At 39.3% G+C, this 24,955-nt stretch overlaps 2 protein-coding genes across 2 annotated transcripts in view; both read right to left on the bottom strand.

Moving 5' to 3' along the window:
- The window catches only part of DSG2 (desmoglein 2), a 33,478-nt gene extending 26,364 nt beyond the window's left edge, over nt 1–7,114 (bottom strand). Inside the window, exon 1 of the mRNA XM_007435472.2 lies at nt 6,887–7,114. Coding sequence (XP_007435534.2) covers nt 6,887–6,934 — 48 coding nt within the window. The 5' untranslated portion in view covers nt 6,935–7,114. The remainder of the gene's footprint in view (nt 1–6,886) is intronic.
- A 7,918-nt stretch (nt 7,115–15,032) lies between these two features.
- LOC103054506 (desmoglein-1-like) overlaps nt 15,033–24,955 on the bottom strand; it is a 29,725-nt gene continuing 19,802 nt past the window's right edge. Inside the window, exons 13-16 of the mRNA XM_088130913.1 lie at nt 23,920–24,071; nt 22,710–22,773; nt 21,043–21,257; nt 15,033–19,319 (exon numbers count right to left, since the gene is read on the bottom strand). Coding sequence (XP_087987039.1) covers nt 18,381–19,319; nt 21,043–21,257; nt 22,710–22,773; nt 23,920–24,071 — 1,370 coding nt within the window. The 3' untranslated portion in view covers nt 15,033–18,380. The remainder of the gene's footprint in view (nt 19,320–21,042; nt 21,258–22,709; nt 22,774–23,919; nt 24,072–24,955) is intronic.

Raw genomic sequence — 24,955 nt, 5'->3', positions numbered from 1 at the left:
TTGATGCTCCCACTTCTGGGAAAGTAGAGATAAGAATGCACTTTCCCCTTGTTATATATATCCTGGTTATATTCAGTTGTGAAGCTGAAGTGTTATTTGCATGTAGCAATCCGTCGCTGAACTCAATGAACTCCCTATAGTTGGTGTTGCAACTAAAACTCCTTTGGGCATGCAGACTATGTCCATTGGGACTGAACACCCAATATTTCTAGAAGGCACCAGACTGGAAAAGGCTGATCTAATTGCTTCTGCAATGCACAGAAGTCATAGACCTTATTGAACTCAGTCAACTGACTCATCACAAATATCCTCTAAACTAACTTCCTTCACTGTGGCGTTCTCCAAATGTGTGAGAACTCATTTGTTCTCATCGCTTAAAAGCCATCAGATTGAGGAAGGTTGTCTAAAATGTATAGCTATAAAACTCCAGGTTACCAAAGAATAGCAGAAAAGATTCAGCTTTCTGTATCTACTGTTATCTAGTGGTCATTCAGAATTCTGCCTTCCAAATATTTATCCAAATTTAGAAGCCACTCAACTTGGGTGGCTTACAAATAAAATGGAAAAACAACATACTGTATGGAGATACAATTAAGAAAGAACCCTGGCTAACTGGGAAAAAAAAAAATCAAGCAATTCCGCAGATGAACAAACATAACAAAAGGAGCTCCGCACCCAAATATAGTATGCTCTACAGCACAATTATGAACATGATTAAAATTATAACAAACAAAAATAGCCATAATTTCTTTGGCGCTTAGGGAGAATTCCAATACTTCACCAAGACAATAATATATATTACCATAATTAAACATAAGGAAGATTACCATGAATTTAAGATAGCTTCCCTCCAAAGAAAGCTAAATAGAAAAATGTTTATAAAGACACAAATTCTGTACACTGCCCAACTTCCCTTGCCTAATTAAAGTTTGATAAGCAAATTGTGGAGATTTTTTCTTCCAAACAAAATACATTGGTGCATCTATGTGAATATATTCAGTGGCCATAAGTTACGCTCAAAAATAGTAAAATGAAAATTTAACTTGATTCAATTAATTATTAAAATTAACTTCCTGTAAGAAATATACAGCTTATTCTGAAAACTGATGTTCCATCTACTGATATACACAAACTATTTTCTTTTCACAAAATATTCTCTCCCACTGGTTAGTCCACAAACACACTTACATACAGAAAACAATGATTCAGAAATCCAGGCTGATGATCCATAAACCTATGCATGGTTACTCTGTGGTAAGGCCCTTGAATTCAAGTTCTTACTTTCAAGTAGCATGCATATGCTGCTGAAATGGTGGGGAGATCTGTTTAGCCCAGTTTCCTTCATGTAAAACGGGATGGACTAAGTTCTTGAGATCCTCAGCCATTTCCCCCTTCAGTTTGCAGCAAGGAAGCAAACTGTGCAGGCCTGCAACCATACTTACTCTGAAGTCAACCCCAAAGAATCCATTTCCTTATATTTCCAGGTAAATGTGTTTAGGATCTCTAGTCCTGTTCATAATCTCTCTACACGTGTCTGCATGAAGACTGTCTTTATTTATGCCTCTTCCAGAATGTTCATTTCCAAGAACAGCTTCCAATGGGCAGTGGAGGCTGTCTAGTACAGATACTCATCTTCCACAACAAAAAGCAGGCAAAATAAAAATCTGCTTCTGAGACTCGTAGAACTTGTTTAACCCCAGTTCCTAAGTGACACGGCATTTAAGGAAATTAACTGGTGTTTGCAGGTGTTTTCAGTTAAGTCTGAATACATGGTAGGACTCCTTTACAATGGACAGTTTTATTTCCACAAGCATTATTTCAGTGTTAAACCCAATGTTGTTACCAGTAAAAGAATCAAAACACCTCCAAGCACTTTCTGAGACAGAAAATGTCCGTGGTAGCACACCTCTATAATTCTAGATAATTACTCCTGTAGTTTTGAGTCTGAAGAATTGCTTAAGCTGCACTCCTCAATATGCTTTTTTGGAAATAAATAGGACTTATTTCCAAAAAAGCATATTGAGGAGTGCAGCTTAAGCAATTCTTCAGACTCAGAACTACAGGAGTAATTATCTAGAAACAGAAGTCAAAGAGAATAAGTATGTAGATTGGTCTGTAAATTGGCTAGGGCAAATACACACATCATTTAATAGAACTGACAAGATGGCCACTGTCAATCTGAAGATGGCACTAATGGGAAACAGAATACCAAAAAGCAAAACAAAATAATTTAGGAGAGGGAAAATGAGACTAAAAAAATCACACACTTGCATCTTCAATCTAAAATTCCCCAGTCCTTACAGCATTTGGCTTTTTTGCTTCATGTTGGTTCTGAAGACATGGTTTGCAAGACAAGGACAAAACATGCCTTGCTTACTCATATGCAATGGTAAACTTCAGTATGGATTATACAAGAAAAAACTGGAGTTCAAGCATGAGAGGAGGAAGCATATCAGATTAAGGCAGAATCCCCCAGGAGTATTATGGAAAAATGTTCTTTATATGAAACAAAATTAATCATCCTTAGATCTAACAAGGCTGATATGACAACATCCTGAAACCAGCAACCTTTCGAATCTAGGCAAGGAAAATCTAGTCTTGTTTTTGTTTCTATAATTACTAGCATGCAAAAAAGAATTTAAAACATTTCAAAATTTCCAGTCAAGAATTCCTTTATTATACTGGGTGTTGAAAGGTAGCAACTATGCAATGAGGTTTGTTTTTAATTGTTGTTGTGCAAAACAGGCCTCAAGACCTGAGACATTCTAGAAATGAAAGATGTTGTTGAGCAATACATGTACAAAGAATTGGCTCATCCAAAAAAGGTTTTCTACTAGAGCCTCTCTACCTATTCAGGAATGAGGAAAATGCTTGAGTGACAGCACATCTTAAAAGCAACTGAGTTTTGTGCTGGAGAAACAATGGGGCTTAACACTTATACCATTTTCATATTAAAATCCTACCCATTTTTTCCTCTTTTTTTTAAACTTTCGGAAAAAAAAATATGAAGATAGCTCTTTTTTTCAACAAGGTTAAAAGCAGCTTGTAAGGAGGAGGGATTTTCAACAATGAAAAAGCTAAAATTGAGTAACAGTTTAACTTTTAAGCAAAAACCCTCTACAGGTGTCATTAACTTTTCTGATAGCAACATACAAGGAAGGCAGCAAGAAATAGCATGATGGTTCTATCCCTCAGTCACCATTCACAGCTCTTTGTATTTCATAATGAACTTCTGAAGCAAGAAGCTTCTTCTGTATGTATTATACTTATACAGAATACCTTCACAGACTGTTTCCCCATTTCAGATGTTCACCCTAAATTGAAAAGGGCAGTGAAATCAAGATGGAAGAGAGCATGCAGGATGCTCACTCTACCTTCTCACTCATTTGTGCTTAAGTCAGACTGAAAATACCTGAATAGGACTCCAGGCAGTTGCATCTCAGGACTTTGAAAGGCCTCCTGAAACACAGCATCCATCTGGTCTAATAACTACTTTCTGAAGGTGGCTAGCCAGATGCCTCAAGTTAGTCCACCAATGCTGTTGTTCCCCATCAAATAACCTATCTCTCTGAACCAAGGTATTTTATTTAGCTGTTCTGGCCAATATCTCCTGATAGAACTGATTCTCCATGAGTTCAACTGATTCACTTTAAATTCCCTTTAAGGGAATAGCTGACACCATACCCCATAGTAGTGCATTCCAAAAATTCCATGTTGTGTAGAGAAACATTCCTTTCTGTCTCTCCTAAATTTACTACCAGCCAGTTTCATGGAAAGAGTGAAAATTCTAGTAATGTGAGAAGGAGGAGGGATAGTAGTGGTAAAAAGCCATCTTTCTTCACAATGTACATGATTTTATATAATCCTACCAGAGTTGTTGAGAGTTGGGCAGCATACAAGTTTAATAAATTATCAGCTTCCTTGACTTGCTCCATTCATTGTACTGGATTATATCCCATTATTCTTAGTATGTCTCTGCTAGCATACTAAGAATATTGTAGATTGTCTTGGAGGATATCAAATTAGTCAGTCACTCTACTGTGTGGTCCTTCTCAGTCTTTTTTTTCTAATACAGTGAGTCTCTCCTCATAAAGGAGGTATCCAGCTGCCTTTTTCTAAATCTTTTTTTTTATTCTCTAACAACATCATGAAATGATGTGTAAGATCATTTCTTATGAAATGTTTTCTAGCATAAAATGTGTCTGTTTTGCCCACAAACAATGCAATTCTATGTATTTATTCAATTTATATGGCTGCCCATTTCATCATGGTGACGTTGGGCAGCTAACAGTTAAAAACACAACCAACAGTAAAAAAACAAAAACAAAAAAAACCCCAAAACCCATAACCAGCAGCCAAGATAGATAGATAGATATTGAGCAATAAATGTAGATAGTTTTTTTTTCTTCCTAGTGTTTTCCCCACAGGTGCAGGATCCACTTTTTTTTTTGGTTCAACCAAATGTTGATCTATTGGTTATGACGGGAATTGACTGACTGGCTTGTCGCCCAAGCCTGACATCATGGGCTGAGAGTGACTGGCCCTAAGTCACCCAGCCAGCTTTCATGCCTAAGGCAGGACTAGAACTCAGAGTTTCCTGGTTTCTAACCTGGAGACTTAACCACTAGACCAAACTGGCTCTCCCAAAGTATATATAGGTATTCACAATAAAATCTCAGTAGGAATTCCTCCTAAGTTAAGTGGATACAGGTTTGGATGGTTTCAGTGAGCTAACCACCATGAATTGAAAGTCTACTTGACTCCTTTCAGGGTCAGAAACAATAGAACATTTTCCTTTGGTCAAATTCTGGTCTTTATATTTATTTAAATACACTTTTCAGGTCTGGAACTTCACATTTTAGAAATTAAACACTATTTCAATGTATGCAATAGAAGCTTAACATAAAATTCTTTTTTTCACTGCTGTGTTTCAAAACATTTTAATTGCAGATTTTCTTTATAATGGTATAAAAATCCATGGGTATAATGAGAAAGAAATGAAAATGACTGTTCATAAAAATTTCTCTTCAGGGATCTCCAGTGCAGTGCCCATGAGGAAAAATATGCTCACAGTTGCTTTCCCTGATCTCCCCCAACTTATTTAAAAGAAAAAGAAAAAGAAAAAGATCATGGCTGCAAGAGAAGCACAGGCAGAGAAATCCAAAGGGAAAAAGAAAAAGAAAAAAAAAGGGGGGGAGAGAAATCAATATTTGGTGATTTGCCACTTATTTTTGTGTTTTCCAATAGCAGTTATTTTTAGCGCCCTGGACACATTTCAAAATTTAAAATGGCCACAGAAATGTTGGAAACATCTTTACGATCACTTCGAGCCCCAGGGCTGAAGCCTTATATCCAGAAAGGGTTTCAGGGAAAGCTCAAAAGAGACCAGGCTCAAATTAATCCCAGTCAATATATCCCAGAATATATTGTTTAAGAAACAGTGTTTCTGAAGTCCAAAATCTGAATGGGACTCGGTGAGGGAAGGCTGATCAAAACAAAGCTGAAAAAAGCATAATATTTATTTGGAACAGCCTACTGTTTTAAAAATGGGGAAATTCTACTTGTCAATTTCAAGCCAATTATATAAATGAAGTGTTATGTCTGTTTCCATGGGGATGGGGATGTTACCACAATTGCAGGTAATGCACAATTAACTTGCTTGCACATCAGTATCATGGGAAGTACTGTCACCACTTACCTTTACAACTGCCTAGTAACTCTCCAAAAATTATTACTTTAACAAGTTTTATTGGCTGCCATCCCATGCATAACTCTCTTAACCACAACAGCAGCCCTGCCAGACCAACATCCCATTTCCCCCAGTGGGTGGGTAGAAACCTTGAAAAGCTGTCAGAGGAAGAGTAAAAGAACCAGCTGCCCCCTATAAAGTGGAGGGTGAGGATTAAGCCTGCTTTTAAATACAACACGCGCATATAAATCCTGCCCTTCCTATCAGGATGATCTCCCATTAATTATTATTAATTATTATTTAATTATTGTTATTACTACTCAGCTCCAAATCTCACATTATACCTACACACCCCATTACTCTTTGGCATACTTTGCATTTTTTTCCCCTTCCAATTTATTCTTTTTTTCCCTATAGATGTGATTAGTTGCTTGCCCACCAGACCAAGCAAGAGGTTGCCTACCACGGGCCAGTCTAGTACTCTCCGGAACTACCACTCCCAACAGCCAGCCAGCCGGCTGGGAATTCTGGGAATTCTCTTCCCAAGCCATCTGGAGGGCGCCAGGTCCCAGGGCAACCTGACAGCCTTTGTAGAAGTAGGACCTCTGGCAGGCGATTTAAACTGCCGGAGATCCGATGGCCAATCTTTCTTGCCATCCCCAGAGCAGGGAACAATCTGTCGCTAGAACTTCTCAAATTAAGACCTTCTTATTAAAGTGCAAGCAGAGCTTCTAAAATACTCCAAGCTTTCCAGGTTTTCCTTTCAAACCAACGACTGAACAACCCCGTCGAGCTTAAGGTCAGCTGCTTCCAAGAAAACGCATATATAAAATAGCAGCTTAAGCATGTTTTCTCGCAATGCCGACCCCTCCAGATCTTCCCACGAGGTTTTTTCCCCCCCCGAAAGGCACTTTTTTTTTCACCTTGCAATAAGCGCGATTAGCATCGCGGGTGAACCTCCCGAGACTCCGGCGCTGGGTTCACAGGGCGTGGCGCGGCGCGGCTCTTCCGGCGCCCCATTCAGCCCACGACTCGCCCGCAACGCAGAGCCCGCCCGTTCCTGCGGTTCCCTTTCCAACATTAGGGTCTCCCTATCGCCCCTTTTCTTTCCCTGGCATCCACCTCGGAAAAGCTCCCCTTTTCAAGAGCCAGGACGAACTGGCTGCCAGGCAGCAACAGGTGGGCTTCCAAACTCACCCAGAGAAGCCACAGGCCGGGCCCTGCCACGCCGAGGTATCCAGCCATGGTACAGCCCCCGTCGCTCTCCCTCGACTTCACGTCCTGAACCCCGGGCCAGCAGCAGCAGCAGCGCCCCTTTCTGCTCACTCTCCGGAAGGGAAATAGCGACTTCGTTTGGAGCGCCTGGGCTCTTGGCGACTGCTTAAGCCAACCCCTTTCCTGCTGGTGGGGAGTAACAAAAACAGGGCTGATCACCAGCGGCGGGGGGAGGAAGAGGGACACCGAGGGGCGGGGAATACCGGCCTGGAAGGGCGCACCAGGTGGGTGCGGGAGCCCCGCCCCGCCCCGCCCCTTCAGCCAGGCGTCTGCGGAACCGCCAGGGGCGGAGGCGGCGGGGTAGCTGTTGGCTTTTGCCCTTTCGACGAAAGGCTGCCTTTGCACGAAGGCACGCCTGGCCTTTCTGGGTTTAAGGTGCGAGGCTGCTCCTGCGCGCTTCAGTGCAACTTGAGATCCTTTTGCCTCCAACGCGGCCTAGGGCTGCCCGGCGGCGGCCGACCTCTCCCTCTTTCTCTCCCGCTCTCCAAGTCGCTTGATACTGCTTTACTCTTTACCGTCCAGGCGGAATTCCTGATCCTTTCCCTTCCCTGTCCGCAATCGCATTGATTGAGCGTTTGGAGCCGTCTTCCTGCTTTGTGAAGGTTTATTCGGCTGCAAGAAAGACGCGCTCCTGCTCGTCTCTCTCCGTCTTCAGTCGATTCCACCGAACATAATGAAGCGCCCGGAGGGTGCTTGCCCAGGCGCGCAGCGCGCTCCTCTCCCCCTTTCGTAACCCAAGCAGTCTCATGCAAACCGGGAAGGGGAGCGGGGAGAGAAATGGGAATTATAAAGGATATTTAAAACATAGCAGCTTCTTTTTCAGATTATAGACCTTGTCTTGGTGAACTAACGATCGTTTGTAGTACCGGCTGCGGCTTGAAAATGTTAAAGCTTGTGGGCGAGGGCCAAATTGCTTTGCTTGCCCTTAGTGGTTGACACGCTGCATCTGAACATGGATGGTTAGTTTACTTATAATTCTTCAAACATTCCATTTATGCTTGTGGCTGTCATAAATTCAGGCTGGGTTAACGTACTTTGCAGGTCAAAAGAGGTTCACTTTCGGCAGTGAGAGGAGGATGCTGGACGCTTAAGTAATTTCTTCATGGCAAACTGTAAGGACTCTGTGTTTAGCTCATTGCTGTTTTGAATTTGCTGTTAATAAATTCCCTTGGATGAGTTGCGAGTGAAAAATGCCTCCATTTTCGTTCTCTGCCTGCTTTTCTTAATATTAAAAAGTCAATTAAAGAAGGAAAACGTTATCTCTTGATAGTAAAGCTTTCTTTGCTGAATGGTATTTTCTCTGCTTAGTTATGATTTTTCCCTGAAGTATAACTCAGCCCAATTTCTGTAGGAAAGCTGTTTCAGCCTATTGACCTAGGTTAATTCCTGAGAGCCAGTTTGGTGTAGTGGTTAAGGCACCAGGCTAGAAACTGGGAGACCTGAGTTCTAGTCATGCCTAGGCACAAAGCCAGCTAGGTGACCTTGGGCCAGTTACATTCTCTCAACCCTAAACCTTGCCAAGAAAACTTCTGGGACTTGTCCAGGCAGTCTCCAAGAATCAGACCAAAAACAAAAAACAAAAAAACCCCTCTTCCTAGGTTCAACACAATCATGTATTCTTAATAGATCTTAAATTCATCCAACAAGGTATGTTTTGTCACTAATACCAGCTCAGGTGGTAAGGACAAACAGAACTGAAAACAACAAAATGGATCTACTAAAAACAAGGGGAGAAGTTTACAAAACTACAGTTTTAAAAAATGCATCCAGACTAGGGTTTTTGTTTCTTTTTTATCTGGCACTGGTGATAAAATCTCAAGTTCAAAATGATTTTGCCTGTCATACAAACTAAAGAATACATTCAAAGATATATTGATGACCATTATACTGTTGGCAAATAAATTTGTAAAGGCAGGTTCTGCAAACTTTTATTGATCAACCATTCAGTTACATGAATATTGCACAGATGTATCATGTAGAATGCATTTGAAGATATCTTGTTATGATTATGGCGTTGGTACATACACATGTAATCAACTGGTGTGCAGAACTCACTAGTGAGCAAACACTTAGTGAGCAAAAAAGGAACAAGAACCCTTGATACTTAGAGACTGTTGAATACCTGCTGGATGAATAAAATTAAAAAGTGTTGGGCAAGAAACTTATGCTAAGTCATAAAGGGCTACAATATCAGAGGTGCAAAAAAATCCAGCTGACCCATAATGGCAGCAAAGGGATAGAAAAAATGTGAACTCTGTTGCCATCTAGAAGTTATTTGGAGTTGTATAGCCTAGTTATAGTAATCCTAGTTTACTTAGGTTTAGAAAGCTGAGGTCACATATTACATTAAGCCAAAACCATGCAAACCACAATGGTATAATGGGATTTTTGAACCCTGACATTCAGATTTGTAAACCACAGAATGTTTTTGTAAACTTGGGATTTTGTGGGTGGATTTTAAGCTTGGAATTTTGTGCAAATCTAGCCATTTGTGACTAACCATGATTGTGCAAACTCTGTTTGGCTGGTTAGAAGCCTGAAGTGAGGCACTGTTTTTCAGTAGTAATGCTAACATTTCTACATTTTGTTACAGTTTATGCTGGTCTTCTTAATGTTGCGGATATATTATACTAATCTATTTTGAAAAATTGTACAAAATTTTTCTTTGCAGCATCCATCCTTAAAATTTAGAATGAATGAATGAATGAATGAATGAATGAATGAATGAATGAATGAATGAATGATTAAAAGCCAGAAGCAAGCTGTAACCTGTCAGGCAATAATTTATTTTCACAAAACTTGCTTAAACTTGTTACAATGTTTCCAGTGGGGATTCTTTTTAAGGGGGTAGCAGAGTCTTGGTTTTTAGACAAAAGAGAGAGCAGTGGTGTTAGTTCTTGCGATTGGAAACATAAGAATTCATATTTGTGCTTATGAATTGAAAGGTTTTGATCAGTTTGTTTTATTATGGATATTGTGTTTCTAAATTCCTACTCCCAGGTCAGTATCTAACTTCCATCCCTGCTCTCTTCCTCACTATGACTCAAACCATGATTCAGAAAGAGAACCAGCTGCTGTTGGAATGTTAATGAAGAGAGGAGAATCTTGTAGAGTATTGGAACTAGGGGTTATAGGTGTGAAGGAAGGGGGGAGATGATTAAATGCCTTCTGGGGAACACTGCCTTTCATTAGAGAACACTGCTTTGTAACATGACCATGAATGAATTTATATCAGAGGCATTGTGGGAAATTAACAGGGGAGCTAGATCAGGCTACCCAGTGTTCTTGGAGAGGTGGAGTGAAACATTATTTTAACAATGGGAGGGAGGGGGGAAAGTTGTATTTCACTGATAGGCCTTGAAGGGGTTCCAGTTGTTATCTGTGGATGACAAGTGCCAATATCATCCCAGTAACCTAGGCAGGATTTCCAGACAAGGGAAATACAGCTCACCGACCTACTCTTTGTACATGTAATATTATATTAATGTGCGTAAATACCTGTATCAAGGTCATATGTCTTTCAAGTCAAGCTCAGTTCCTGGTAACTAAGGGTGTATATAATATTGCTGGTGATGTTAAAGCTTCTTGATTTATTTGACAATGGCTAGGGACTTTTGAGTATATGTGGAACTCTGTCCTCCATTTTTTCCCTTATAACACCTCTATAGGGTATAGTGGGCTGAAAAAAATTGACTGGTCCAAAAACACCCAGTGAGCTTCCATGTCTGAAAGTAGACTTAAACCTCATTTCTCCAATCTTAGTCAAAATCTTAACCACATTAGCTGTGGTTCACAGCCTCTGCTCGCTTCTTGGATTTGTGGAAGTTCAAGGAAACTTTAAGGAAACATCATCTGATCCCATAAATTCCCCTATGTGAACAAAATTGGTCCAATTTGTAGGTTTCAGGAATGATTTTTATGCTTAAGGCACTAGTTTATTCCTTAAAACTCTTCTAATATCATCCCAAAACTAAGCCCAAACTATGGCTTTGTCAACTCCAGGAGTAGTCTGTAGGCTCAAAGGACCCTGAGGAGTCCATTTAATGCATTCCATTTGATTTCTGAAATCCCTGAAATCCCTGAAACTATGCTAAATGAGCATATATAACATCAGGATTGCTTCTGTGTTTCATTTGTGTGCTTGTTCTTGTTCTTTTTAAATATTTGTTGATGCTTTTTAAAATAAAATCTAAAATTTATTTTTAAAATAATTTTTAAAAGATATCTAAGACCCTGCACCCCAATGATGAAATCTAAGACAATATTTTGCACAATGATCAAGCCTAATTTTCCATCTTCTATTCCCTTTCAGTTAGACAGAAGAATTGCTTCATGAAGAAGCAATTCTTACCTATGAAACTTTCTCAGACTTCATTCACAAATTCCACTCCCATGTTGAGCTGACTAAGCTAAAGAACAACATTAATCATGCACAGGCACGTATATACAATTAACTCATTCACATGGAGTTTGGGAAGGCTCTATCTTGACTGAGTCATTTAGTATTTGATTTTGCTCAGTGTGAAATCAGGGATTACTTTGGGATAAAGTTCTAATCTAGCATATTTTGAAAGTTCTGCCTTCCCAGCTGATCAGGTTTTGGCTGTTTTATCTTGCTTCTCTTTTAAATATACTTAAAATGGGTTTTACTCTGCTTGCACTCTTTTGAGGGTTGCTTTGAGTCCTAAACGCACATGTACATGTCTTTATTTTCTCTACAAAACACTGAAAGTACTCATATCATGATTGACTGGCTGTGTTATAATAATAAAGCATGGAGAAATGGCATTTTGGGGGGCAGGGCCAAAGATATTTGCCATTGAAGGCCATATAGGTTGCTACAGTGATACAATAATGTCACTAAAGAGTGTAGGGCTAAAGTTTTTGACCCATTTGGAGCCTCTGCAGGAAACACTGAAAGGCAAAGTCCACAATTTAAAGGCAAAAATAAACTAGTCTTTGCTTTTAAATAGTGCATAGTGAAAAAAGTCTAATCTCTCAATAACAAAATAAAGTTGAAGAGAAAAGCAAAAACAAAACTAAGTATGAACAAAATTATATATAACCCCCTCCTCCACTCCTTTCTGTCTAATACTGAAGAGAGAGACACCACAAATTAAGCTATTGGCCCCTAAAGTTTGGTGGCACAATCTTCTTGAGGGATGGCGATGGGCTCAGGATGCTACAGAAATGGGATTTAGCCTCTGTGTGAAGCCCAAAGATTGCCTGCTCTTGTATAAAAGTGAAGGTTGAAAGCTTGTCAGTGTGACTATCTGCAAATCCTATAATGCAAAGAATGCAAATATAAAGCATGTGTAAAGAATTGATAGCATTAAGACTGGTGATGCTCCATTATGTGTTTCTATGATATTATGGATGCATATAATATGTGAATGCTACGTGTGCCTGATGAATTCGCAGCCAAACTACTCTAATTGAGTGTCTTCCAGTTGGGTTGGACATCATTTCCCATCTGAAGCTGGAGAAGAGTCCACTAAATTTGGAGAGCCCAGGGAAAGGCTTTCATTCCATTTGGAATAGATTGGCTTATGATGATTAGCACATATTGCTCCATCAGAATCCTAGGTTAGCTGAAATGACTGAATATGCAAATCCATTTCCTCATATTGTTGTTGTTATTATTATTTCCTAATTCCTCTGTGTGTAATCACTGAACTCATTACTTTTCTCTACTGGAAATTATAGCTGGAATTTTCTCAAGAAAAATGTTCATCTCTCTAGCCACCCTTCTGTTTGAGCCCTACGCAGATGCTGAGTGTAAGTAGCTTTTAGCAAAGATAAAGGGTAGGCCCCACAGTATACCTGATTCTCTTTACATAATTTTAGTTGGGGCTCTCCAGGTTTAAAGAGATCAATATTGAAGTAGAAGTGTTCAATCTTGAAGTCACTTTTTTCGTTTTGTGGGATTGGTTGTTGATTGGAGACTTCCTGGGAATTATCAGTTGCTTGGTGATGTGTTCTTTGATTCTTTGGTGTAACTGGTGCCCTGCCTGTCCTACGTAGTGCTGGCTGCAACCCAGACAGTTGATCTTGTATGTAATGGTGGCATTTCATGATGGCATTGTAGTTTTTGGGTTATACAGAATTTTTTGTAGAGTTTTTCAGGGGGTTGTGGACCACAATGATGCCTGGTGGCTCAAATAATCTGGTGTGCTCTTATACATTTCTTATTTATGGAAGTGTTGTTATGGTGATGCTTGGAATGTCTTTTAGTTCTGTGTTTGTTTTGTTTCCTAATGCGTTTTTGATGAATTGTTGGGAGTGGAGACTTGTTCTTACTGAATATGCTATGGAGGTAGTTGAATTCTGCTTTTATGAGTGCTGGTAAGCTGCAGTGTGTTTTTGCTCTATTGAGGAAGGTTTTTATGCAACTCGTCTTATATGTTGTGCATTGGTTGCTGTGAAAGTTTAAGATTCAGTCTGTGTGGGTGGGTTTTCGGTAAAGTTGAGTTTTCAGCCTGCCATCATTTAGTTTAATGATGAAGATGTCTAGAAATGAACATTTGTTCTCTTTCTACATCTGTATGGTGAATATGATCCCTGGGCATGTGGAATTCGGTGTCTGAAAAATGCTTTCTATTTGGCTTTCTTTTAGGATGGAAAATATATAATTGACATAACTTATTTGTGTTTGGGGTTAGATTTTAGGAAGGGCAAAGTTTTCTAGGTGTTGCATAACGGAGCTGGCACCATTTCCAACCACCAGTCAACTGATTCTTTCCCAGAAGCTTCTATTCAAATTCCACACAGACTATAAATGCTGCAAAGCAATTCCCACCTCTGAGGAAGCTTCACTGGAATCGGGCTGAAACATCTGCAAAAAACATGATCTCTACTTTGGTATTCATCTCCCTAAACCCAGAGAATCCCTACTAAAAGTATGTAGAACAAATCTGACTACTGTTATTCCAGGAAATCCTGGTTCTGTATGTTGAAGATCACCTCTTCACTTTCATAGGAATGCATGTTTTATATCACAATGCATATCCAAATGCACGAATTTGGAATTTATTATTTGTTACAGTTATATCCTGCCTTTCCTCTAATGTGTTCAAGAGAGTGTATGTAGTATTCTAAAACACTCTGGAAAATTATGGATTGCATCTTAGAGATCATACATATTGGGTTGTGTATACACATATTCATTGGCAACTGTGGCAGTCATGTAGTGAAAGAAAGTGGGATCGGTGGATGGGATCCCAACTTTCTTCACATATGGAATACATAAATAAGATTGCTGACAAGGGGAAGCAAGAGGACATCCATCCCATTCTATCAAAGGAAGCTGATCAAACTGGCAATTTGACTCTGTTGCATGTCCTTGAATATCTGAGATACCTGCTTTTATTCTGCTGAGTGGCTGGCCCAGTGCTGGACACATAGAATATTGATGGAGGGTTTCACCTGGCTTTTACTGTATGATTCCGAAATGTTGTTAGCTCAGTTTTGAGCCACATAAATAGCCATACCCTACCCAGCTTCTATGGTGCGGTGTCACTGAACCTAGAAAGGTTGAGAGTTATAAAGAAAGAGAACATTACCCCACATTTAGGATTGAATCACTTCGCTTATTGTAGCATGTATGTGAGATAAAAGCTTGACATTTCACATTGAAATGCTCACCATTCTTCTTTATTCATTGCTGCTAGAGATTGATGGCAGTTGCTTCCTTCTAGGTGACCTGTGTCCCTTCAGGTGGAACACGCTTGCAATTGCAATCTAGTTTGGAGGACTTTCCAACCCGTTGTATTGTTGGTTTTGTTTAAGAAATACTTATGCAACACTATTTGGAAAAAAGCAAAGGAATTAAGATCCTTTGCTTAATTGTTAATGGAAAAACAAGAAGGTCAGTATGATTCAAAGGCATATTTTTCAAAAATGCCATTGAACTAGAACAGACTGACTGACTATCAAGTGTTTGGTATGAAGAGTAAGTGAGTAAAGGCAACTGTATTCTCTCTTATGCCCATTAAATTTCAGCCCAAGGAGCTCTACATCATGTTCAACAGTAAATAAATATTAAAAGAGTAAAAGAGAATTTGCCCAGACATTTTATTAATATTATGTTACATCTTCAAATTTAAGCTTGTGTGCCAATTTATTGTAATCCCACAGCTCTGATATTTCATTCCCAAAGAAAACATTCTTTCTGAAAAGCAATCACACCCAAAACCAGGAATGGGAGCTTATATTTAGAAAGGCTTTAGACATCATAACTTGAATGACAGACTTGTTTCTGGCTGGCAAGCGGAAAAGCCTACATTTTTTCAGTATTAAATTTGTAAAGAGAGTCAATGCAGTTAAAGACAATTACTACCTAGAAAGATGTTCATTAAAAAAATGTTTTAATTGGAGTTACTTGCATCCCATGACATGAATTCAGACATAAAATTTCCTTTCATAAGAATAAAAATTAAAAAAATGACTGCAAATACAGCCCTGTAATATTAGGATATGTCATAATATTTTAGATCATTATACATGTTTTAAGAAGTACAACTTTTTTTAAGGCATATACTAATGTCTATTATACAATGTAAATGTGAAATATATTAGGAGAAGGCCATTTACAGGTAGACTTCTGTGGGGAAACATTTGCCATGGATTTTAGCTTACAAAGTCAAATAATACAATTTTCCTTTTTCAGCCCCCAGCGTTGCAGCAGTTCTTTATACTGTTCAAACTACTTTCATTGGCACAGTTACAGTGGTACTTCTACTTACGAACTTAATCCGTTCCGTGACTGATTGCAAGTCGAGTTGGTTGCAAGTCGAAGTAAATTTTCCCATAAGGTTCAATGTAATTACCGTTAATCTGTTCCGGCGTCCGCGGACCACGTGTCAGGGGCGGAAAAATGGCCGTGGACCACGTGGAACGGGCGGAAAATGGCCGTGGACCACGTGGAACGGGCGGAAAAATGGCCGCGGACCACGTGGAATGGGCCGAAAATGGCCGCAGACCACATGGAACGGGCGGAAAATGGCCACGGATCTGGTTCGTAAGTCGAGGCAAGTTCATAAGTCGAGGTAAATTTTTGGGGCTGGAGCTGGTCATATCTCGAAATTTTCATAAGTAGGGGCGTTCGTAAGTAGAGGTACCACTGTAAATGGTGCTCCCTTTAACAGAGGGATTCAAATGGCTGCTTAATAACATTGATTTTAGCCTATATTACTATAACCAAATCATGCTCAAGCAGCAATGTTCATAGGGGGAGCACGGGAGTGGGTCAGATAACATAAACAGCGTTGCAGCATTGCAACACCAGCATGGTCACATGCATGCTGCTGAGCTCAAGAACCAAATAGAGATTTTAATTAAAAGATAGGTGTTAATTTTCTATAGGCATAAAACTTTTCATACTTGAACTGTGGAAAAATACAGTATCAACGAGGGTGATTTCTACATAAATATAAAATGGGTGTGTCATTAGATAATTACATAATAGTAAATATCTCATCAAATAATTACAGGGCATAATAATCAAATTAGCAATTAGGGGAAGTAAGTGAAAGATGTCTCATATCTGAAATCATGATTTCCAGGAATATTTGGGGAAAGTATTACAGTTTCAATATGCACATTTTTGAATATTTTGCAATGTTTCAAGTTGCTTTGGGCAGATCCAAAAAAGATAGAATAACAAATTAAAGCTATGGTTCCATTGTCATGTTTTTCAATGTAGGAAAAAATAGCTGAAGGTAAAGCTTTCTGCAATAGAAAAACCAAGGGTGGATACTAGATAAAGTTGCTAGATGTATTAGAAATTGCTCTTGTATTTACATCTTATTTAGTATTTTTGGGATGGTCAACGTGTGTTAAATTGGGGAGGAAATTAAACGCTGGGAGTAGACATGGAAACCCATATCCTTACTTTTCTATAGAATTCTCTACCAAAACTAATGGTGTACATAAAAGGTAAAGAGGATGCATTACTATAAACTGGTGGGGAAAAATTCCCTGTGTTTAACAACTATATTTACATTAGAGTGTATTCTCTATATTGGAGCTACTTTTAGTTTACATATGGTACATAACTAAAACATGGAGGTCAGGTTCCAAAGAACCATGTTGTTACTTTTTCATGCCAAACATCGTTATGAGCTTTTGCTCTCAAACAGCAGGATTTTGTTAGAGTGAAATTAATTTAGAAACTGATGGAAAATCATCTGTAGTCTTTTATTTGAATGTTTTTTATTTTCACAATTGTGTATCAATAGAGAGAGTGAGTTGCAATAAGGCATTGTGATTTGCTATTGAAAAATGAATAGGTTCAAATTTCTACCACTTTCCTGTCAATTCTATGTCTAAAATAGCTTTTTGATTCTGACCAATGAGGTCTGTACTTTCTATATTTTAATAGCTCAGCATTTGCGGTTTAAACATTTAAAGATCTTATTTATTTATTTTGGGGAGAAGAATATTTTGGTATTCAAATTTCCTTTTAAAAGATATATAGCACCTTTATCTCTGCATAATCAAGGAAGGATGAGTTGTTGCTTGCTATATTTATGTATTTTTTTTTCAGTCCAGATTTAATGTGGAATAGAAAGCTGGTCAAGAACAATATAATGTGTTTGCATAATTTAAGACATCTGAAAGAGCTAACAGATTCATGAATAGGGTAGTTTCTATGGATAGGAAGACTTTGTAGTCAGACACTTGATCATAAGATTGTAATGACTGAAATGGAAATTTAGATGAAGCACCACGTCCATTCACAAATACTTTCACAATACATGATACGCTGCTTAAATCTGATAACATCCTGTACATTTCTACTGTTACAGCAAAATATTGTCACTCTTAAGGACTGCTATATTGATTGCTTGTAATTCACACAAGGTCTTATTCAGACATACAGAATTAATATTTGCCATGTTTTTCTGATGGCACTTTTTTGTCTAGTTGCTTGTGCTGCCTAACTGCTTTAAGATGAAACTAAATTATGCCTGATTTATGGAATTATTATTTGGAACAGCTTCTATGCAACTGCTTTAAAATATGGTAAAGAATTCCAGAACTTAACAGTTCATATAAATCACTGATCACAGTTGCTTTTCCTTACCATGATGTTAGTAAGTACAAAGAAGTGATATGATGGTCCAATATTGCTCAACAGCAAATATATACAAAAGACTCTGTCAGTGATTCCTCCATTATGTACACTATCATGTTTCCAAAAAAAAATAATAATAATCAGAGTTTTCTTACATTGGCAGTGCCCCTATAATTCGGTTTATAACTAAATAGCATTAGGAGATTCTGTTTCAGGCAAGAATCATTTTTCTCTGATTTTTGATTTGCTGTCTATAAATAATAAAAACATTATTTAGCAGCAAATCTAAAAAATGGGGGGGGGAGTTTTGCAAGAGCATATAGCTGCCAGTGATCTTTACTAATTAGAATATTGTATAGTGCTGTATTTTGTTACCCTTCTTCGAGTTGTACCAGGGGAAGCAGATCCAATTGCCTGACTAAGAAGATTATCAGAAGCCAGCAGTGGGTTAGGACCACTACTTAGAGTCCCAGTGCCACCACTCACTCCTGTTCCAGACAAAACTCTTTCTGTTACAACCACATTGCGTGCATTTGATATGTCAGAAGGGACGCTTATATTGCCATGCAAGCTAGCAGCTGGTCGAATCACTCTTTCGGTCACAACTACATTTGACCCTTCTGCCAGATTGGGAATGCTCAAAGAAGCAGGTAACCTTGAATTAGGAGCGATTACCCTTTCTGTGACCACAACATTTGACCCATCTGGTAGCTCGGGAATATCTATCATGCCATGCATATCAGTGACTGTGGCAGGAGCAAGCACTCTTTCTCTGACCACAACATTTGATCCACCCAGAGGATCAACACTGATTGTGGGGGGTTTCATTGTTGACCCTGAAGTGTATGTTTCTGTCACCACTACGTTACCATGGAGCATAGGATCAGGTATTGGCCTTGGAGGCTGTATATTGGAAGTAGTTGTGTAGGTATTTTCTGTAACAACTGTTGTACCACCAACAGCAGTAGGTTGAGGCATAGATGAAGATGTGTTAACAACAATCGTGGTTCCAGGTGGTGGCAGATTTACCTCAATATCAGGATTGGGCAGAGGCATGTTGGCATCTGGGAAGGGCTCAATCTCTATTCCCAAGCAGATCTCTGCCAAGGTCTTAAACTTAGGACCCAGTGTATCCAGATAGGAATCATCCAGATCATCCCCAATAAAACTGCAACAGCCAATGGAACCAACAGGAGTGCCTATACCCTCGTGATCATATATTAGGAGACAGTCATTTGCAGGTCTGCCTTCATCTTCATCAGCATAGGCAAATGCTTTCTAAAAATGAATAAACAAGACAGAATTAGCATTCTTGTTTATCATTAACATGAGAGGGATTATCAAAACATTATCTAAGAAAATAACTACGTAAAAGCAGGGTGATTATCTTGGATATCAGTTATAAAACTGGAAGGGCCACTTAGATTTATTGAGACACCTTCCATCTGCCAAGACAAGCATAATCCCCCCCCACATTTTGTGTCACAAAGCACAATATTTTCATCTTGTACATAGTTCCCTTAGGAATGGCTGCTCCTTCCAAAAAGGGTTGTGTAGCTGCTGTGTCCTTTATGGGATCCCACCTCTGCCCTCTGCAGCTGCTCAGGGATCCTTGGAAAAAGCAGGGCTGCTTTAAGGAGGTGCAGACAGGTTTTATGTTGGCATACCCTGAAGCAGCTGCTTCAAACTGAATCCAAAGTGCTGCACAGCCCCATTTGATAAATTGATAATTTGCCCTTTCTTTGATACTGAATAGAGGCACTTCCAATTTTGCACCAAGGAAAGTCAAATACTGCAAATTGTGGACACTATGCATCACCACCATTATTTTGCATAACACAGTTTAGGCTTGTCATACATCTGAACAGAACCCTAAAGAAATATTTGTAATAGTTACTTATCACCATTCTCCATATTTTGATAGGTACTGTATAAAGATTACCATCTTTTATGTGTGTGTGTGTGTGTGTGTGTTTTAAAGAAACAAATGCAAAAAATAAAGCAAAACCTCAGCAGTCTTAACCTAGTCCCAGTCTAGACTGTTAGTGTGGTTATAAATTCACATGATCACTGAAACTCAAGTTTAGTTGCACCAAAGGAGGGAGGAGGAAAACTTTCCTCATTATGTACAATCGGGGCATGATGGCTTTTTAACCATAGGTTGTTTAAACAAACTATGACAAAATTCTGTTTTGCTATTAAACTTTGTTAATTAACTGGGGAAGAGTATGGAAAAAAGTGGGTGTCCTCAAGTGAAATGAAAGTACTACTTCATATTTGCCAAAGTTAGCAATTAAACAAGGAATCCTATTACCAGTAGGATGCAGAAATACAAGTATGTAGAATCAAAACTTAATTTAGATTCCCTAATTCATAATCTAAACTTCAACTGAATGAATTACATGTTTTGCTTCCAAAATACTATAAGAATGTAATACAGTAGTCCTCACTTAACAACTGTTCGTGTAATGACAATTCAAAGTTATGATGGCCTTGGAAAAAATGGTTTACGATCTGTACTCACAGTTACAACCATTGCAAACCGTTGCACCACCCTCTGCAGTCACATGATTGCGATTTGCAAGTTTTTTTATAATGTAATTAAGTGGATCAGGTGATTGTTAAGCAAATTCCGGCAAAAAATGTCCATTGGGGAAGTTGGATTTGCTTAATGACCATGTGATTTGCTTAACAACCACAATGATTTGCTTAACAACTGTCGTAAAAATGATCATAAAATCAGTCCAGTCACATAGTGACTCACTTAATGACTGCCCCACTTAACGACCAATTTTCAGGTCCCTACTGTGGTTGTTAAGGGAGGACTACCTGTAGTAGTATTAGATTCTGCCCTGTTTGCTGTTACTAACTGGTGCAAAAACTAGGGCTTTGGCAAAAGGCTTTTCCTCAATTTATTAATATATGAGGATGATGAGGATGATGCCTGGGGAAAGGTCCTTGGTCAATGTGAGGACTTACAGAAAATAAGGAAATGGTTTACCTCAGAGAAGTAGCTGTCTAGGAAAGCCATATTCACACCACTTTCTCGGTATTCTTTTATTCCTCCAAATGTCTCCTTCCGTCCTGTTGTCCCATAGCCTGTAGTTGTCCCATAACCAGCTGTAGCTCCATAGCCTTTTATTGCTCCAAGTCCTGTTGTTTCTTCAACTCCTGAACTCACCATTCCTCCATCACCATATTTAGTTGTGTAGATTTCTGATGATGATGATGATTTATTTATTTAATTTATTCAAAACAAAAGGACAAAAAGGGGTTCTACAATCACCCTGCCCCCAAGGCCTGGGAGAATAACTAGCTCTTCAAAGGTTTCCTGAAGAATATAAGGGTGGGAGCCACACAACTCTCTCGGGGGAGATCATTCCAGAGGGCAGGAATTGAAACAGAGTAGGCACAATTCCTGGGTCCTGCAAGATGATATTGTTTAATTGAGGGGACCCAGAGTACACCCACTCTGCTGGACCCAATCAGATGGGAAGAGATGACTGGATAGAGGCAATTTCTCAGGTAGCCAGGCCCTATGCCTCAAAGGGTTGTAAAGGTGATAACCAGCACCTTGAATTGTACCCCAAAGCCTATTAGTAACCAGTGCAGCTTGCAAAGCCGCAAAGTGATGTGCACATAACATGATACCCCTATTATTGCCTGTGCTGCCACATTCTGGACTGGCTGTAGCTTCTGGGTGGTCTAGCTCCAAATGGAGTGCATTACAGTAATCAAATTGTGAGGTGACTAGGACATGAGTGATTGTCTGAAGAGATTCCCAACCCAGGAAAGGGTGCAATTGGCACACTACATGTACCTGTGTAAAGGCCCTCTTGACCACACTTTCCACCTCCTCCTTGAGCAGGAGCTGAGAGTCCAAGAGGACCCCTAAATTGCATACATCTCAGATGGGGAAGTGCAGCCCCATGGAGAGTCAGCAATGGAGAGTCAGCAATGGGATCCAAATAGACACAGCCACTCAGTCTTGTCAGGATTGAGCCTGTGTCTGTTCCTCCCCATTCAGACCCACATCATTTCCAGTCACTGGGTCACTCACTCAGACAACCAGGTTATATAACTGGGCATCATCTGCATATCAGTGATACCTGACTGCAGACTGGCAGATGACCCAGCATTTTCATGTGAACAGAAGGGGAGAAAGTGTGAAGCCATATGGCACCCAAAAAGTAAGGGGCTGCGGGCAAGATCTCTCCCTACCTGTCAATACCAATTGGAATCAGCCACAGAGAAAGGAGGAGAACCATCATAAAACAGTGATAATGATAATAATTATAGTGTTGGTGATGATGTTGATGATACATGATGGATTCAAAGAACAGTAGTGATCAATTGTCTAATGAATTAATCAATGCAAAGATGAATGTAAAACAGTGAAGGCCCAATTTCCATGGAGATGCTGTGAATATTACAATCTAAGTGGTATAACAGGCAACACATACAGTACTCTGCTGCTATGTAGATGATCTTTGTATAACAATTTTTGTAGCTATGTGAAATTCCCATGGGTCCACACAGAGATTCTATTTCCATAAATGATAAGAATTAACATGTAGAAGGGTGAGGACAAATTTACTCCTCCACTTTACTGTCATTTCTATCCCCATCAATTACCATAATTTGTCAGTTAAAATTTACTTTGTTTACCTGAAGAGTCTGCAAACTCCCCTTTACTTGCAGCAGTTACTGGTGAACAGATATTTGAAACATCCTGGAAAGAAAGCCCAAGTTAACTTATTAATATATACTTTTTAATAAGAAACATAAATTTAAGATAGATATTATTTTGCTCTGATTAGGAGAACTGCAAATGTAATGGAAAGTAATAGTCTTTGTTAGTGAGATTGGTACAAACAAGACCTTAGATTTGCATGCATATATGTCTTAGTTTGATTATAGAATCTGTCTGCCTGTGTGCAGTACTGCCAATGGATCAGTTCAGTTTGGTGTCAGCACATAAGTGATCTTGGCTTGGCAGCTATCAGGATTTGGACCTGATTAGTACTTGGATGGGAGACCACTAGGGCAAAACCATCCTGGAATAAGGCAACAGCAAACCACTACTGTAAAGTTGTCAAAAAACCCTGCATGTTAGGTTCACAGAGTCACCATGTGTGGGGCTTGATTTGATGTAGAGTAAGGAAGATAACATTGACAGAGATATGCAGGATCTGTTCCCTAAGACAAAAGGGACTAAAACATTTTTAAAGTCCAGAACAAAATAACATTTGGAAGCAAGTTAGTCAGATGCTTCCCTAATTCACTGAACTATAAGGAGGAGGAGAAGGTACAGCACAACCAGACTTGCAAGATTCTGTTATTATACTGATCTCAGTAAAAGTAGCGTTAGCCTTCTTGGGATTGATTTCCTGGTCTGGTCTACCTAGTGCAGCTGACACTTGAGGACAACTTTTTCTTTGGCTGGGATAGCAGGGTACCTGCTGAGGTCCATATCCAAATAGTGGGTCCATCACTAATTATCCCTTCTGGTCCTCCTCCTTGCTGATTCTGCCTATTCCCCTGTCTTTTTCTGAGTGTATGTCAGTGATAAAGCAATGGGAAGGAAAGGCAGCCTCCCCTCTTCTTTCTTAACAGGGTGCAGATTGGCCTCCTAGGTCATGAAAAAAAATGAAAGAGTACCACTGATGGGTAGTGGCAAAGAGGTTCCCTGGTCTAGGAAGGGGTAAAGATTTCCTGTAGTCAACTACTAGCCCTTGGTCTTGGTGGTTGGGGTTTGTGGGGACTTGGCCTAATGCATTTGGAGGGCACCAGTTGGTAGACACTGAAATAGTATGTATCTGCATGGAGACACATGGGAATATGCTTGTGTCTATGTGTATTTCAGTGATGAACTAACCCGATCTTCAGGCTGGGCTCCTTCAATTCCCCAGGAGTGGATGGCTCCTTCTGTGCATTCAGGCACAGGCTCAAATCCAGCTCCCACTCCACCAGCATGTCTGGATCCAAGATAACCACAACAATCACTCTGTGACATCAGAATTGGTACCACTGGAAACCAAACAAAAGAAAAAGTAACATACTTTTCATCAGTAGACTGAATATTTGACCTTTATATAAATGGAAACACACAATAACCTGGGACCAGTCTATTTCTAGTCTACTATTTCTACTGAAGCCCTATAATCATTTTGGGAGGCTCTTGCTCCAGGTACCCTTACAGGTTGAGCTGCGCTGAGTAGATGTTTCGGCACAGTTTTCTCAGCTGTGTTCCCCCAACTTTGGAATGCTTTTCTTGGAGAGGCACACCTGGCACCGACATTGCTGCTTTTTGATGCTAGGCATGTACTTTTTAAATTTTAATTCTCATAGTACAGTGTTTTAGTCATTTTATATCTGTTGTCTAAAGCTTTTGAAGTTCTTTTTATTGATCATTTTAATTATTTGATTTGCTGCTTTTTGGGTTATTGCTCTTGGGAAATTTTGGGTTGCTCTTGGGAAATTTTTGCTTTGAAAGTCACAATCACATTCTTAAATAAATGAACAAACATTTTTCAGGATAATAATGTTAAGACTTGAAGACCTTTGAAATGAAATATTATCAGCATGTTCATTTCCATTCAACAGATGATGCATCTCAAGGTTCCAAAGATGGACGTCATGAGCAGAACACTTTTTAACTGAGAGTTTTTTTCTTTTTGCATGGAGAAGTTGAGACAAGGTTCATAGCAACATTCTAGTGTTGTCAGCCTATCCTACTAGTCACCCCCTAAGGCAAAGTTTTAGGCATGTAAACAGAAATGTTTTCAATAATTCCTCCCTAATTAATGGGAATCAAAAGGCATATTTTATAGAACCATTAGATGTTGCCACAAAATTTTGAATAGAAGAGACCAAAGGTCTTATTATATGTGAAACACAATAATTTTTTTAAA

Source organism: Python bivittatus, unplaced genomic scaffold (assembly GCF_059951505.1).
Source record: "Python bivittatus isolate LINGU-HERP-01145 unplaced genomic scaffold, Pbiv_v1 ctg000840_np1212, whole genome shotgun sequence".
In the NCBI taxonomy this organism is placed as follows: Eukaryota; Metazoa; Chordata; class Lepidosauria; order Squamata; family Pythonidae; genus Python; species Python bivittatus.
This window is presented reverse-complemented; position numbering and strand designations above follow the sequence as displayed.